General features: G+C 37.6%; 1 protein-coding gene across 1 annotated transcript in view; it reads right to left on the bottom strand.

Annotated features, from left to right (window-relative positions):
• Nucleotides 1–5,749: 5,749 nt before the first annotated feature.
• The window catches only part of Xk (X-linked Kx blood group antigen, Kell and VPS13A binding protein), a 49,252-nt gene continuing 36,523 nt past the window's right edge, over nt 5,750–18,478 (bottom strand). Inside the window, exon 3 of the mRNA XM_059250620.1 lies at nt 5,750–7,520. Within this exon, the coding sequence (XP_059106603.1) occupies nt 6,670–7,520 (851 nt within the window). The 3' untranslated portion in view covers nt 5,750–6,669. The remainder of the gene's footprint in view (nt 7,521–18,478) is intronic.

The raw sequence follows: 18,478 nt of genomic DNA on the forward strand, positions 1-18,478 counted from the left end.
AAATTCCTCCCCTGCACAAAGTGTTGCCATGCTATAGTCACTGCTGAAAGTTTTCTCATCATCTGCTGCCGAGATGCTGCTGTTGTACATGCCTCAAAGATGTTCCAAATGCTGCTCAAACCAACACTGCTGGGAACCTAACAATTCGCATCGAAAACACAATGAGGTAATAAGTAAAGGCATTTCCCAGCAGGCGTGCCCAACCTCTTGACGTAAAAGAACACTGTCATCTACAAAGTTCATGCTTGAGAGCCATGCAATTGACTTTAAAAGATTGCAAAAAAAAAAAAACAAAAACAAAAACCACCTCATAATGCTTTAAGGAAGTTGATGATTTTGTGTTGGGCCTCCTGCATGGGTTTCTTTGCTGTATGGGATGAGCAGATTGGACACACCTGTGGTCTAGAGCATGGCTCTGCAAAAACCTCACCATCTTAGCACAACAGGGACCTCGTCTGCCAGGGTTTGTTGTATACCAGGAAAGAAGGGGTTAAAAATCTCTGGATGTGCACTTATATACCAAGTTTTGCTGCTATGAAGGATCTTTTCCTGAAAAAGAGAAATGCTGAGAACGTTATTCACTTAATTAAAATGTATAATTGGCATGTCTGAGTGCTTTTTCAGTTGCAAAGACATTCATAAAATATATATCCCCTTAATTTATAGTTAGATATGAGAAGTAAGTCGTGGTATTCTATTGCACAGATGACTACAGATGGTCACTTTGTACTGTGTATTACAAAATAGCTTGGAAAAAAGATTATGAATGCTTTCCCCATAGGGAAATGACAACAGTTTGAGGAGATAGACCTGCTTATTTCTAATATGAACATTACACAATGGATACATATATTAAAATTCCACACACCTCCCCACAAGTATGTATAAGATTTTGTCTCACTATGCATCCCTGGCTACCCTGGGACTCGCTATGTAGACCAGAGCTTGCCATTACCTTGAGTGCTGAGATTAAAGACGTGTCCCAACACATTCAGTGGTCTGTATAACTTTTGTTACTTAGAAAAAACTCATCTTCTGTAAGAGAGAGACAGAGAAATATGGTCACAGAGGAATATCTACTCCCATCACCTCATTCCTAGTCTTTTTATAAAAATCATATTTTTATTGAAAATAAATCTGTTTTCATACAATATATTCTGATCACAGATTCTTTTCCACAACTACCTCCCAGATCTTCCCCATCTCCCCAGCCTTCCAACTCCATTCCCTTTCTTTCTTTCTCTTTAGAAAAAAAACAGGCAAACAAACAAAAACAGAATTAAAAAAGAACACAAGAAACACACACACAAATACACACACACACACACACAACCAGAACCTGTAAAAACACAAAATTGGAAGCCATAATACGCAAGCAAAAACAGTAAGACAAAAACAAAATACCCAAACAAAGCAATATAAGACAAAAAAATATCTCCAAAAATACCACTGAGCTTGTTTTGCGTTGGTGATGTACAGGGCAGAGGTGGGGGTTAGTGAGAGGGTGTGGCCACTCCTCCCTCACCCTGCTGCACCTGGAAGGCCTTACCCAGAACGGATGAGGGCTTCCCCTTAACTGCATATATGAAGCCCTGCTTTAGTCTTCTCCCAAACACATACACAATGGGTGAGTATAGATATATACACCTATACTCTAGTCCCGTCCCCCCCCGTCCCCCCCCCCCCCGACCACAAGCAAAGTTGCCAGTTGCTAGGGAGCAGTTGCATACTCAGTTGGTGCTGGAGGCGGGGGTGCAAACTGTCAACAAGCCCAGCTTGTTTTTCCAAGGGGCACAGCTGACTGTGCTGAGATGGTAGCTTCTTGGCATAGAGGACAGTCAGTTGCCCTAGGCCCCAAAATTAAAAAAAAAAAAAATACCATATGATCCTTCTTGGAATGTAGCCAAAATAAATAAAATCAAGATGTTCAAAAGACAACTGCACTTCCATGTTCCTTACAATAGAATTCCCAACAGCCACAATGGGGAAAGAATCCCAATGAATAAAGAAAACATAGTATGTACATGCAATGGAATATTAAACAACTTCCAAAGAAGGAAGCTGCTATTTCTATCAACACAAATAAATCCGGAGGACATTATATTAATGAAAATAAGACAGACACAGAAGAACAAATACTTAGTATCTCTACTTACATGAGGTATCTAAAATAAACTCACAGACACAGACAGTGTCGTCAATGGCTAGGGGGCAAACCATTGTCGCTAGATGGGTATGAAAGTTCAACTTTGTACTGTAGAAATTCTAGAGATCTGCTACACGACATAGTGCATAAATTTGCTAAAAGGGTATTATGAACTTTAAGAGGGTAGTTTTCATGTTGTGTTCTTCCAAAAAAGAAAAGTAAGTCATAAAAATGAAACACAATGAAGCTTTTTGAGGTGTGGCATCTTGCTTGTAGTGATAATATCATGAGTGTTTGCAAATGTCTAAACTCATTAAACTGTACACATTTAATATGTGTGTTTTGTGCAGCAATTATACTTCAATAAAACTATTTTTTAAAAGACATCCTATAGCTAGATCTTTGCAAACTGAAAAGACACCTTCAGAAGCAAAGGAATTATTTAAAAACAACCCATATCTAGCTCATGTTCTCCAAAGACCCCTATCAACGTGTGTTTTTTTTCCAATCACAGAAGCAATTCATTTTGATTATATAAACATATAATGTTTAGATAATGTTCACAAAAAGCTAAAGTCATCTTCATATTTTATATTTATGGATCACCATAACACTCATGTTTATCTAGAATTTATGTATATATATATGATACATAAATGTCATATATTTATCATATTATATCACATTTGTCTTTGTGTCATATACAGTAACTGAGACAATTCAGCAGAATCTTAGTAGCAGTACCCAGCAGCATGGCTTCAATAAACTGAGCAAATTCTTGCACAAAAAGCAGTGTTTTCATGGACAGCTGTTGTATTGTAAGGCTCAATCTTAGCATTCTTAAATTTTTCATGCTATGGCAGGAATTTCAATCTTACATTAAAAATATATAATCACAACAAATCATTTTCAAATTTGTCTTTCAAATGGGTCTTAAATTTTAAAAGAAGTCATTTAAGGACTATAGAAGAAATAAAATGCAAGAAAAATTGAAAAAAATTAATTTATTATATGAAGAAACATAAACAATATTTGAGCCAGTGACTCAGAGAAGCAGTCCAGAAAAGTTCATATCCACAATTCATTAGCTGAGATGTACTGGCACATACAACCATACTAAATGTTGTAAGAGAAATCCCAAGGAAATGCTGTGTTGTCAAGACAATTAATGCTAATGCTTATTTTCCCATTTACTACAATGAACAGGTTACATTCACATTTAATTAATGCTTTGAACAAGCCATTCAAGTTGTACTGTACAATCATCAAAAGATTCTTTATGAAATATATCAAGACAATAAACTTCTTTCCCATCAGAAGCACTTTCTCAGATCCACTGGGTCTTTTTTTTTCTGCCAAGTACTAAGGGCTTGGGGCTATTTTAAAAATATTTATTGCATTTATTTAGTGTGTGTGTGTGTGTGTGTGTGTGTGTGTGTGTGTGTGTGTGTAAGAGAGAGAGAGATTCTGTGTGTGTACAACAGGGTGTGCTTGTGGAAATCAGACAACAACTTGTAGAAACGGCTTCTCTCCTTCCACCATGCCATGTAGATCCCAAGGATAGAACTCAGAGTGTTGCGTTTGGCAACAAGCAACTTTCCCTGCTGAGCCATCTCACATGCCCTGAGCACGAAATTTTGTAATCAACTGATGGTAAGAGAGGGTAATTGCAGAGAAGACCAAAGACCTATACGCTCACTCAAGACACTGATGTGGATGAAACTACTTATTTCGTTTCAGACAGTAAATAACAAAACAAAACACAAACAATAACCTGTTTATGGTCTTGAATACTATAACAACTCTTTAAAAGGTATTTTGAAAATATTTTAAAAATATTTTTGTATCTATTACTTAATGAAATCTTTCCAACAGGTTTGTGAGGTAAGTTGGTCAAGAGTATCACCTTAATTTGGTGAGTGAGGAAGCTGAGACATAGAGTAATTAAGTAAGCTCCTGGGAAAATGCCTATATGCCAAGAGACTGAAATAATATCTAATTTGTTGAAAAAGAAAAATCAGTCTTTATAAAGTTTGAATTGGGCCTTCCATGTCTGACAGTTTATCGCTGTTAGTTTTGTTTGAGGTCATTCAAGATGTTTACCAACTGTCTAAAGTAAAGGGGCTTACAATATATTTGAAAATTAAGAGTTTAAAAATATTTTGGGTCATGTTTCCAAAGCAGGCTGGGAAAACACAAGTGTTCTTACCCTTGTCTAATTCTGAATCTGCCTAGTAAGTGACAAGCTGGTAGTTGACTCTAGTCTCAGTCCCAAGGGAGAACCTGAAATTGGAAAACAGTTTCACCACCTCTACCCCCAGTCACTGCGAATCTTCAAGGAAAGATGGTCTTTCACTTGAAAGAGTGAAAACATGTGGTGTCTGTAAACAGAATGAAGGAAATTTTGGAATGACGTAGGAACAGACTGCCTACTCTATTATTCATTCTGAACACTTTAAATTATGAAATAACCAAAACAAGAGTGCCTTAACATCTTAGCTTTGGTTTACCTGTAGTTGTTATACATTTTCAAAGACATTTCCCCCTGTATTACAGTTTTGTAGCTCTTAATATTTTAATATACAAAGTACAGAGAAATATCTATTGTATAAAGTATCATTTTGATGATGTATGCTAACTTTATCTAGTCCTATTAAAAATAGGAAAACTGGTACGTGGGTCAACAGAGAACAGACAACCTTAAGTTTCATTTTTACATGTTAAAAGTAGTCAAAATGGATGGACTGCCTGTGGATTCTCATAAAATTAAAGTATAAATACTGACAAACCAGGTGAATTACAAATGAGGAAAAATACCTCGTGAAAGTAAAATGGCCATCCCACAGTTTAGGACCTTACTGCATATGCATAACAAAATGGTATAAATATTAACAGTGTGAATGACATGTCAAAGAATATTTACTGTTTTACAAAGCCTCTAGTATAGTGAAATTTATTTACCAAATTAATTTTCATGTTTTTGAAATTACTCATCAATTTGACACCAAAGAGTTAAAGAGCAAATTATTAATAGTATAATAGCCAGATAAATGAGTTTTACTAATTTATGTGGCCAGAAAAGTAAATGTCTGCTCTATCTCATAGAAGCCCTAAACAGAGGTACCTTTGCAAATTTCTTAAATTTTGCTACAACTTTCATTTTAAATTGGTGTAAACTTTATGGTCAACTGTTTCTAGACATTTCATTATCAAAATTTTAGTGCTAGAAATAATAGCACTGGTTACAAGTATTTTCATCAGACTAGTGATAATATTCTACCCGACCCTTTTAAAGGAAAATAAAAATAAATAGTTGCAGATTAAAGAGAAATTTCACAGCAGATAAAAATGAAGATCTTATTAAAATGAACTCATAATTACATCAAGTCAAAATGCATTTCATGAAGAACATCCATTCATCTCACTACTTTCTATAACTTAAAACGTTTCTAATAGGGGTGGTAACGAGGGAAACACTTCTTTCTTCAAATCATGAAAACTAAGATGTCCTATATGCTTGAATTGGGGAAAAGATTTCTATAGGGTTTTCTAGAAACAACAGCAAACGAACTAAGTTCAATTTTGTTAAAAAAACAAAACAAAAACAAAAACAAAACTTCCTGGCAGATGAAGAAGGAGGTGATAGGAATGAAAACTATTAGTTTTATTTTCTTCTTCCTTAAAATATTAATTTTAGCAAATTCTTCTAGAAATTTCCCAGAATTATAGGACAGGACTGAGTTATAAGGAGAATTGAGCCTACCTTCTAACCAATTCATATCTTCAGACATTTGGAGAAGTTAACAGTTTTATCTGTATAAACTCCCATCATTTTGATGTTCTAACAACTCTTCCAGTCCATCCTGATCCCTAATTTCTTCAACATATGGAATGAAACTCAGCTTTCCTAAGTAACTGTGCCAACAGCTCCTCGGGAATAGAGTCCCCACATCTAGGCCCTTGAAACCGATGAAGATTGCATGCCAGAGTGGCTACAGCTGGTTATGTACCAAAAGTCTTAATGAGGTGAAAATGGAACACACTGATAAAACAAACTCAAACCGCTCTCCCTGTACGCTATGGTAAGAATGAGGTTATAAAATCCCTAGCAACCTATTCCAACTCTCACGGTGACCTTTGTATAAAAGCTATATTCAGTAGTAGTAAAGCATCAGGCTACGGGGACAACAGTGTAGAAAACAAGCATTTCTCTTCATTATACCCGATGAATATGACCAGCTCAACTGAAACTTCAGGAGTACTGTGTCAATGAAATGGCCAGTAAGGCCTCTGCAAGAACCTAACACAGTCAACTGTGAAACAAACTGTGGGGTCGTAGGCTTGCTTCCCTAGTGCTCTCCACAGCTGGCTCAAAACAAAGAGCTCGAGAAAAGGCAGCAGCTCACAAGGCGTTGACAGCTCATTTCCTGCCTTATTCCCTGTGCAGGGCTCATTACTTGTATGAAGAATAGTTATTAACCCAGAACACAATATCCCTTTCTCGTAAGAAGCCCCAGGTTCCATTAAGCAGAGCACAGATCAACAGCACTCCATGTCTCAGTGGGCTCAGGACTTAACATACTGGTAGAAGGTGTTACATCTTGATTATGATCTTGGTCTTGATCCGTGCGTGACTTTAAGTCCGTGTCTGCCTTTACTACTATCTCAGTGGATTTTCTTCTCACCCGGGACCAGCAGACACACCTGAGACATGACCTAAAGCTCTCAGAAACACTGGAAGAGAAGAGCTTTTTGCAAGGGTGGAAAAACTGATAGAACACAAGCATGAAAAGAATGCCCGTGCAGTACGCAATCAGCAGCTGCAGAATCAACAGAGGCGCACACACATACATGTATATGTCAGTTTTGAAAAAATACCACAGGAGCAGGAGGACAGAGTTCTCGATGAATCTCATCATATAGTAAATCAGCAGCCTGTACCAATTCTGAGATTTGCTGATGAGGTCAGGACTGTCGATTTTGAGCTGTACAGCTGACCAGCAGAACATGTTGATACCAGCGTAGAGTAACGTGAAGAAGCATAGTACGATGGTGGTACCCACCCTGCTCAGGGCCTTCTCAATGTTCTCGGGGAATGGGGAACCACTGTACCAGAAAAGGATCCAAGGGTATAAGAAGAAGCTGAAGAAGTTGACAAGTATGACTGCCACCACCCAGATCTTCAGGACAGAGGTAAAGAGGACCAGGACGATGACCCGAGTGGCAATCTCAAAGCTTCTCCATAGGAAGATACAGATATAGGCCAGGGGTTTGACTTTGACCTCATACTCATCATACTTGATTTTGATGGCTAAGATGTTGCAACGTAAGGCTCCATACACAATGGACAACAGGGACAAGGTCATGATGACGCCTGAAGAGAGAAGAGAAAGAGCACTGTCAAATCTCACCTCCACCAGGAATCCTATGGCCAATGTTCTGCCATCTCCCACGCACAGGAATGAATTCCTCTGTATTACATATGCAGGCTACCTTCCACCTGTTAATATTGGAGACTGCCTGAGGACTTTTTCCAGAATTACAGAAGGCTGCTGTACACACATTCCTGTTAGGCTGAAGCACAAGGGAATTAAGATCCACGGGTGAACCCCTCAATAACTCAGGTCTAGCCCCAGTAAGAGCTAGTTTCCTCACCTTCTCTGTAGAATAAGTGTGAAGAATGTGTTCTATGCTTTTTCCCATAGGCTTTCACTTGCAGTCACCTACTGTGATTTTTGTCTCATCCCCTTCCAAGCCTCAAGTTTCCTCTCATGCTTGTTACACATTCCCTTCAAATGCACGCCTCAACGCCTCAGGGTTTGCTTCAGAGGCGACTCAGACTTCAACTCATTCCTGATGCCAATCTCGGTCAAGGAGAATATGAAGAGCCCTTTACATATTTTGTTTTGTTTTGTCAGTTGGTCTAGCAGCTTCTGCAGAGTCAAGACTGTGTCTAGCATTTCCTCTTCCCATCTTAAACATACTTATTTTATTTTATTTGTATGTATGCCTGTTTGGTGGTTCCAACAGAGGCCAGAAGGAGGCATCAGATCCTTGGAAGCTGGACTTGCAGGTACTTGAAAGCCACCTGATGAGGGCGATGGGATCTGAACTCTGGTCCTCTAATAGAGCAGTAAGTGTTTTTAACTGCTGAGCCCTACCTCCACCCCCTGCTATATCCTCTGGATGTCCCTCAGCACATTCCAGCAGTAGTCACACAAACAGAAGGCACTCAATAATAAATTACTCAAGATGTCTGCTCTACCATAGACTGTTTTAGATGCTGACTATAGGAGTGCAGTTGGTTTTATTCTTAAAATGCTGAAAAAGGGACAAATCTTGCTTCTTACTAAGAGTCAACCTGCCTTGTTAAATGTTAAAAACTGAAAAGTTTTAACATTCAGAGATGTCTCAATTCTAGGTGTTTATTTCTCAAAATGGCTTATGGAAAATGGGCAGATCCAGTACTTATAAACAGTGGCAGTTTGAGGACACAGGGTGTGGCCCATTTCAATGGAGCATCGGATAATGTTTCAGATTAGTATACAGTCAGCCTTGAGTTCTATTATCTAATAAATATACAACCACTTAGAGTTATGGGTACAGAGTGTGGTTAAAACAGAAATACAATCACTTATTACAGGATGCTACCACCTGCACCCATTAGCATGAAGAGGAATAGAAGAAGGGCTATGAATTAGGACTTTTGCCAGTGTAAGTGATATGGCAAAAGTCAAACCAAGAGCCAGACTCATGGCTCCTAATTCATAGCCCTTCTTCCATGTTGATTCTTCTTTTAAAAAAACTGTCTTAAGCTGGGCGGTGGTGACACACGCCTTTAATCCCAGCACTCGGGAGGCAGAGGCAGGTGGATCTCTGTGAGTTCAAGGTCAGCCTGGGTTACAGAGTGAGTTCCAGGAAAGCCGCAAAGCTGCACAGAAAAACCCTGTCTTGAGAAACCAAAAAATAAAAAAATAAAAAATAAAAATAAAAAAATAAAAGACTGTCTTAACGTGTTTTTATTTATTTTACAGCAGCTTTAGGTTCATAGCAAAATTGAACAGAACCCACACACATGCCCAGCTTTAATCATTAGCTTTATCATCCAGCACAGTAGTGTATTCACCATAATTGATAAACCTATATAGACATATCAACTATCACTGAAAGTGCAGTTTACATTAGGCTTTACTCTTGTACATCCTACAGATTTGGGTAAATATATAATACATGTGTCAGACTGCCCTAAAAATCATCAGTTCTCTGTACAGCCATCCTTCCATCCTCTGAACTGATCTTTTTACTATCTTCATAGTTTTCATGTTTTCCAGAAAGTCATATGATTGGAATCACATATTATGTGGGCCTTTCAGATTAGTTTATTTCACTAAATTTTAGTTATGTTTTTTATACTATATAGATATCAAGTGAGCTTGACAGCTCACTTATTTGTAGTGAAGAATAATATTTCATGCTAGTTTATTCACTTATCAACTGAAGCATATTTTGGTTGTTTCTAAGTCATTGCAATTATGAATACTGCTGCTACAAATACCCACATGCAGGCTTTTGTGTGGACATTAACTTTTCAACTCCTTTGGAAGGAATACAAATGTAGTGATTGCTGAGTCACATGGTAAAAATATTTTGAGTTTGTATGAAACTGCAAAACTATCTTCCACGGTGGGGATCTCATTTTGCATTTCCACCAACAATGAATGAGGATGCATCTCTTTCTCTGTATCCCCACCAGCATTTGGGGTTGTCAATGTTCTGGATTTTAACTAGTATACTTAAAGTGTACCATATAGTATCTTGGCACATAAAACTTTAATTGAAAGAAAACTGAAATTATCAATTCTTTTTTGTGATATTACACATACAAACCCATCACCAAACCTCAGACCCTTGAGATTCTCCCATACTATCTTCCAGCACTTATACCATTTCATTCTTTACATTTAGGTTTGTTATCGATTTTGAGTTCATCTTTATAAAGAGTGAAAGGTCTGTGTTTAGTCACATTTTGCATTTATTCTATGGGGTATATGCAGTTATTCTAGCACTAATCATTGAAAACATTTTCCTATTGTATAGTCTTTGTTCTTTGGTTGAAGATCAAACAATGTAGACTCTAAGGGGATCTATTTCTGGATAACATATTCTGTTCAACTGATCTATTTTTCTACTCTTTTGCCAATATTATACCACCTTAAATACAATAGCTTTATCCATACCTGCCTCTTAAAATTCACATCATTTATTTCCACACATTACTAAAAATATCTCTATCTAAATGATACATAAAGAAAGGTAGTGAGCCGGGTGGTGGTGGCGCACACCTTTAATCCCAGCACTCAGGAGGCAGAGCCAGGCGGATCTCTGTGAGTTCGAGGCCAGCCTGGTCTTCAAAGCGAGTTCCAGGAAAGGCGCAAAGCTACACAGAGAAACCCTGTCTCAAAAAATAAAATAAAAAGAAAGAAAGAAAGAAAGGTAGTGAGATTTCTCAATAGGTAAGGATGCATACCCCTAAGCCTGACAATGTGAATTTGATTCCTGGGACCCACATAGCTGAAGGAAAGAACCAACTTTGTCCAAGTTGTCCTCTAACCTACATATACACATTACAGTATGCATGTGAATATACACATTCACACAAAAATTAAGTAAAACGATACATGAGAAGCAAGCTTTCTCCTTAAAGTCTGAGTCAATTGAAAAACTTACATATTTGATGAACCTAAAGACTCATATGCCTTGGTTTTTAATTTGCCCAAGGGAAGCTTAATTTTACTGAAAGTTATCAACTTTATTCACAGTTTTTGACACTGATTTTAGTTTTCATTATCATTCCCTGAAAGACTGGCATCTACTAACAACATCTAAAAACTATAAACATCATAATCATGTAGACTAGGAAGTAATTAGACTGAATTGTTTTTCTTGAGAGGCTAATGCAGAATATTCATGTGGTAGTTTTTATATGTGTGATTATAGATGCTCACATCCTAAGGATCTAGTTTTGAAGCCTTTTCTTTTAGTACTTACATTTTTTCCACTACAAAAAATACTATATATGCAAAAAAATTAGTCATGTATAGTTAGAATGTAAATTATATAATCATTCATATAGTTATTTATGTTAAATTTATGGTATTTTAATCTGAAAATATGCATTGCATTAAACAAGATGAGAATTCTAATAATTTTCAGAATCTACTCAATTTTTTTCTTGCAAAGTCAACTATTTCCAAATAATATCCTTTTCTCCATCAAGAGAATTAAGCAATTATTACCCAGTTGGTGCTAAGTAATCAAGCACAGAATTATGAAAATGCAAAGCAATTATCTTTATATCATATACTTCAATCACACAACTCTAACTAGTAGATGCTTATTGTAAAATGTCATAGAAATTGGGCCAAGAAAGGTGATACCCTAAGGCAATGGTTCTCAACCTTCCTAATGTTGCAACCCCTGAATACAATTCCTCATGATGTGGTGACGCAGAAAATTATTTTCATTGCTATTTTATAACTGTAATTTTGCTGCTGTTATGAATCATAATGTAAGTATCTGTGTTTTCCCATGCTCTTAGGCAACCCCTGTCAAAGGGTCATTCAACTGCAAAGGGGTCGCAACCCACAGGTTGAGAACCACTGCCCTAAGGAAACAAAAAACTTACACAAAATGCTTGTGATAAATATTTCTGCCTCTAGAGGCAAGCTGTTATCTAGGAAATGAGTAGGATGATGCTCATGGAAATACCACATATCAACAAGGAGAAAAGTACATGACAGGCAGATGTTGTAGAATATTTGTGTAACCTGTATAAAGATGTTTTACTGTGATTGGTTGAGCTGAATGGCCAATAGCTAGGCAGGAGAGAATAGTCAGGATTTCTGGGGAGAGAGGGAAGAAGAAAGGCGAAGACACCAGGAAGACATGAAACAAGTCAGACATACAGCACAGAGGAGACACATGATAGAAGGTAGGTTGTTAGAAGCAGGTGAACTTGAATTACAAGTGCTAGTTAGGGACAAGCCTAAGCTAAGATCAAGCTTTCATAATTAATAATAAATCTCCATGTCATTATTTGGGGGCTGGCAATCCAAAGCTAGTCCATCAAGAAAGCTTGCTACAGGCAGAAATAGTGGAACTCTGAACTTTGACAAAGAATCTTCTCCATCTCCCTAGTAAACCAGACCTTGCCTGGTACCCTTCAGCCATATACCTTCCTGTCCCTGTCTTCATCTTCCTACACATACAGAGACCAAGTCTTTAGGGGCTCTCTGACATCATTTCCTAAACTTATCTATTTATAGCCAACACAGAAGGGGTTACTTGGCAATCCTGCTTATTTAAGTAGTTCTTTATCAAAGTCTAATATACTTTAATAATCCTAGCCTCATCTTTTATCACAATTGCCTTGTGATAAAATGTACACAAGTTTAGGTAAAAAGTGAACTAAAAGGCTTTCAGCAGAGTCTAAACCCTTGCCACAATCTTGCTTCCTCTTACATAATTCTAGTGCATTAAACTTGTGCAAGAATTCAGCTATCTCAGAGAAATTGTCACTAGGTATGAATTTGCCAATTTCTTAACACCAAAACCTTAACCTTTATGCAAAGAGATGAACATTCTTTTCTTGCCCAGAATTCTGCTTGGAGAAGGAATTCTATTTGTAGGACCAGAGGATAGTTTCTATGTGGCTGTCAATTCATACCAAACTCCGCCCATAAGATAGAGGATGGTAGATGGTGGTTCTCTGTTATGTAATTGCCGTCTGAAGACATCAAGTTTTCAGTAAAACCACTGAACTCATGAAATACTTGGGTCAAACAAACTTTAATAAAATTAATGAGCTGGGCATGTTGGTTATGACAGCAATCCTAAGAGGTCCCAGGCAGGGCTGTAAATTGAAGGCCATCATGAGGTACTTAACTAGACCCTGTCTCAAAATAACAATGGGCCATGTTATGGGGGTGGGGCAAGAATGGAGAAAGCCGAAATGGATGTGGAGTGTAAAGGTAAGGGAAACTGAAGATAATTGACACACACAGTAAGCTGCTAGAAATTCAAGTTTCAAGCAGACTCTGAGATTCAAAGAATCTCACCTTTTGTTTCTGTCAATTCAGTAAACAAAGTGTCTCTTATCTAGATCTTGGATTGTTGCCTAACTACACTCCATGACTGGTTTTCTTCTCAAAATCTTTATTGTATCAACTATCGTTGTTCTCCTCCAAATTGTCAATTGTTCTCTCAACGCTGGCTCTTTTATCTGAGTATATGAATCTACTTGAGTCAGCTGCATCTAAAAATTATCCTTCATTTTCAAAACTGTACAAAATTCTTTTGGGAGACTTATGTCTCCCAAAAGGAATGAAAGGGGAGAATGGTGGGAAAGGAAAATAAAAAGAAATAGGAACAGAGATAGGCAGATGAAAGAAGAAAGGATATCCCCTCTTTACCCTGTATTTTCTTTTGCCTGCTACTATATATACTCTAGACACTTTTCAGGATATCCTCTTGAGTTGTTTCTAACTAAAACACTCACTTCCTAATCCTCCACTCCCTGCTGTCTGAATCACAGCTTTGTGTTCCTTCAAGATGTATCTTGGCTGTTTACTATCATTTTCAATTCTGCCTATAACTTTAGGCACCTCGTTTTCTACTTCCTCTCTCACTTCCATGGCAGCCCATACTCAATGCCTTCATGAGCATATGTTTCCATTTTTACTCAGGAAAAGTTTTGTTTTCTCCTCTTATGTCTGTCATATTTCTCTTGCTAGATATTCTGTAGGTACCCCCAAAAGCAAAATACGCCCCCCCAAACACAGAGCAACACTTTTATTTTCCCAACAATCTCTTACATATCACCACCACACATCACCCTGTTCATATATCTGTGGGTTAGTTGGGACTCTTCTACCTTCCTCTCTCATTATATTCAAATAAATCTCTAAGCTCTTGCTGTTCCAAATAGCTATGAACCAACAGCTTTGGCATGGAGAGTTTGTTAGAAGTGTCCCAACTCATGTCACTGAATTAGAATCTGTTTTCACAGCACTTTCCAAGTGATTTGTAGGGACATTCACGTTTAAGGTGTCTGGCTCTCAGATTTTCTTCTCTCCTTTTCTCATTCTGTCATGGGTGACCATCATATGGCTCTTTCCATATGCCCTTAGATTTCTACACCACTAGCCAACTACCTCTCTACCTGCCTAACTAAACCTTATATGTCCTTTTGGGAAAAGGCAGTGTCTCATGTGGTCCCAGCTGGATTTGAATGTGTTATATAGTCAAGGATGACCACAAGTTGCTGATCCTTCTGTCTCCACTTCCCTAATGCTGGGATGACAGGAGTATGCCACCATAACTAGTTTTCCTCATTTATTCTTTAAGGTTCAATTGCTATCATCACATCAATGATGCCTTCTTCAGCCACCACTCAACTACACATGTTCAGTTGTGCTAAATGCTTCTAAGATTTTTTCCCAAGCTCAAATCAAATCAAATGCTTATTTGGTCACCTTTATCTCATTACTGGACTTGTGTAGGTTACTTTCTTTCCTATTAGAATACAATCTCCTCAAGGGAGCTACTCTTTCATACAGACTTTTATCACCAACACCCAGAACAGTGGCTGGCACAAAAAGGCAACCAATCTATGTAAGCACAATAAACGAATGACTAATTGCATGTAGTACAAGTTATCTCTTTTCACTACTGATGGGAACCTTCAGCTTCAACACTCCCAAAGAAATAGTTGAAGCAAACAAGAACTCTCAAACCCCTTTACCATATGGTAATTTATGGGATTATGGGCTCCTTATGTGAATCTGCCTGGCTTCATGCATTTTCCTAAGTGAAAAAGTTGCACCTTTCCCCAACATTTCCAGAGAATTAGAATCCAAATTGGAAATGATATTTGAGGTATAAGCCAACAATCTAGAGACATTATTTGAAGTAAATGAAAGGCCTGCTAAACAGGAATATATAGGAACAAGGTAGTCTTTTCTGACCTCAAGAGTAATTAAAGAAGTAAATAAGTGTTGCTTTACGATATGGGGCCCAACCAAGGGCTAAAAGAAGTCTGAATCATCCTGATAGTGTTATAATTTCCTGGCCAATTAACCAATTGCTGTTCTTGCTGAATTCTACCACTTTCACGTTACAGTTAGCTTTGAATACTTAGTCTAGAGTCCAGTGTTATTCTAATTTAATTCCCAGCCTGACCCTGAAAGCTCTGAGCAAACTGAAGAAGCCATGGTTGAAAACAAGAGGGATCATCATCAGGCTGTCCCTAATGCTTTGGCTGGCTCTTGGAAACCTATTGCTCATCCTATTGCCTTGCCCAGCCTTAACACATGGGGAGGAGCTTAGTCCTACCTCAACTTGATATGCCATGCTGTGTTGATACCCATGGGAGGCCTGCCCCTTTCTGAACAGAAACAGAGGAGGACTGGATTGGGGGCGGGGCAGGAGGGAGGTGGGGGAGAGGATGGGAGGAGAGGATGGGGGAAGGGAAACTGCGGTCAGGATGTAAAATAAATAAATACAAATTTAATTAATAAAAAAAGGGACCATCATCACCATAAGCTTGTACAAATCTTTCTTTAGTCCTCTCATCACGAACCAACCCTCTACCAGCATTAAGCAACTACCAGTCTACTTTCTGTATCTATGGATTTCCTTAATCTTGAATTTCAAATTAGTGCAATAATATAATGAAAGACTTTTTTTCACTTACTGGTTTTAAGGTTCATCCATGCTGTAGCATGTATCAACACTTCATTCCTTTTTATGGCCAAGCAACATGTGGGTTGTTTCCAGTTCTCAGCTACTGTAAGTAGTGCTGCTATGAATAATCATGTACAAGTCTTTGTGTGCACACATTTATCCCTTTGTCTGAATAGGCATTATTGGATGGTATAGTAATTTTATATGTAATCTTTTACAGAACTGCCAGCCTGATTTCCAAAACAGTTACAGCATTTTACATCACAAGCAGAGTATAAAGATTCCAATTTATTTATATCCTCACAAGCACTATTTATTATCCAACTTTTGACTTTAACCACTCTAAAGAATGTGCAGTTTTTTTCTTGGGGTTTTTATATCCATTTTCCAGATGACTTAAGGGTATTTTTTATGCGCTAAGTGGCCAAATGTATATCTTCTTTTATTGCTACTGTTTCTGAACTGTGGATCAAATTCATAAATTTTATCTTGTAAAGGTATTCCCCCAAACTCAGCAGTCAGATCTATACAGACTGATATGCTATAGAATAAAACATTGATTTATTTTATTTATACATATTTACATGTATAAAAAATACAAATGTATTTATACACACCTGTGAACAAGCACTTAACAGGAAAGGGAGAAAAATAGCAAAACCAGAAAGGATTTCCATGATGGCAAAAAAGCAGATTCAATTTTTTGTTCCAATATTCCTGCCAAGAACAACTGACAACTGACCCATTATGTGTACAAAGGCATTAGAAACTGATCAAAGTACTGAAAATTTCTGGGGCTGAAGAATAAAGAATAAATGTCCCTAAGGAAAATTCTGAAACTGTTTGTTCCCCATAAAATATTTACTCAAATAAAAGTAGATACTAAGAGATTAAAAACTGGAATGAAACTTTCAGCAGTCTCTCAAACTTGTTGGGTATGTGAGTAAACATTGACTTTCAGCCTCAAAATGGCCTTGGTACATATCACAAGGTTTCTGGCAGCAACACAAAGACATGAGGTTTAAATGTGACTGAAAAATAGACTGAGCCCTCACAAAGACTAAAATATAGATTTCAGTTGATTGGGGTTGTGATCCACCCAGGTTGATTTGCTAGTTCAAGGCCATGACATGAACAAAGCAAATTAACTTATTCAGAGCTTCAAACCATCTCTTCTCCTCTATATACATATTTGGAGTAAATTAAATCTAATATGGTATGTAAATAACAAAGTCAAAAATATTTACATACAAGTATCAATGGATTATAAAAACAAACCTAGAAGAAATACAGCTTTAGAATTATTTAACATAGCATAAAAACTATAATTAATATGCTTGTGAAATTATATGGTAAGATATTATTTTATCAGACTATCTTAAAAATGCAAATGAAAATTCGAGAACTGAAGAATACAATTAAAATTAAGGAATTGACAGGCTAGTAACATGACTTAATTGATAAAGGCACTTGCTGCCAAGCCTGACAATAAATTCAATCCCTGGAACTCATGTGGTAGGAGGAAAGAGAAGACTGATACAAATTGTCTTCCGACTTCCACACATGCACTACGGCACACACATATACACTGCATAAAAAATAAATGTAATAAAAAGCAAGTAATAAATGGGTAGATTTAATAGCAGATTAGGCAGTCATAAATATAATTTATACTAATTTGAAGGTAAGTTAGAGGTAAGAACTCAAATGAATGAAAATCCATTGACCATGTATATAGAGAAAAGAAGAAAAGAAGGGAAAGAGGGAGGGCAGGGAGTAAGAGAAGAGAAGAAGGTAAGGAGGGGAAGAAAGTGGGAGGAAGGAAGGGAGGGCAATATTTGAAGCAATAAAAACTGAAAATTTCCTAAGTTTCTAAAATACCAAATCAGACTCAGGAAATATTATAGGATAAAACAAAAAATAAAAATATGCATATCACGTTAAAATGGCTGAACATCAAAGCTAAAGAGAAAGTTTGAAAAGTCATCAGAAATAAAGCAAATAATCATGGCCCATCTCAACAGAAATGAAAATGGAAACCGGAAGAGAAAGGAACATCCAAGTGCCGAGCAAATAACTTCTGACACAGACATCCATATCCAAAGATGAAGGTGAGAGAAAGTTACCTGACAGCCCCACTAGCCAGCCAGCAGGCAAGGCACCTGTGGGCAGGTCTCTCCACCACCACTCCCCTTTGACTCTGCAATCTACAAGTCCCACTCCGCCCCCCAACACCAACCATCCACCACTGCATCAGCTGCTCCTGGAGACACAGACACCGCCTGCACCGATTGAACCAAGAGCAGCTCCCGGAGACACTGCCTGTACCAAAAGCAGGAAGGGTAGCCCCTGAAGGCACAGACACCACTTGCACAGATTGGAGGAAGAGATGGGTAGCCGCCAGTGCAAGAATACACTCAACAACAAAAAGAACAATATGGTACCACCAGAACCTAGGAGTTCTACAACAGCAAGACCTGAAGAGCCCAATGCATATGAAGCAGAAGGAAACAACCTTAAAAATATCTTTATGAAGACGATAGAGGCCCTTAAAGTGAAAATCAAAAATTCCCTTAAAGAAATCAAGAG

This window comes from Peromyscus eremicus, chromosome X (assembly GCF_949786415.1).
Source record: "Peromyscus eremicus chromosome X, PerEre_H2_v1, whole genome shotgun sequence".
NCBI classification, from domain to species: Eukaryota; Metazoa; Chordata; class Mammalia; order Rodentia; family Cricetidae; genus Peromyscus; species Peromyscus eremicus.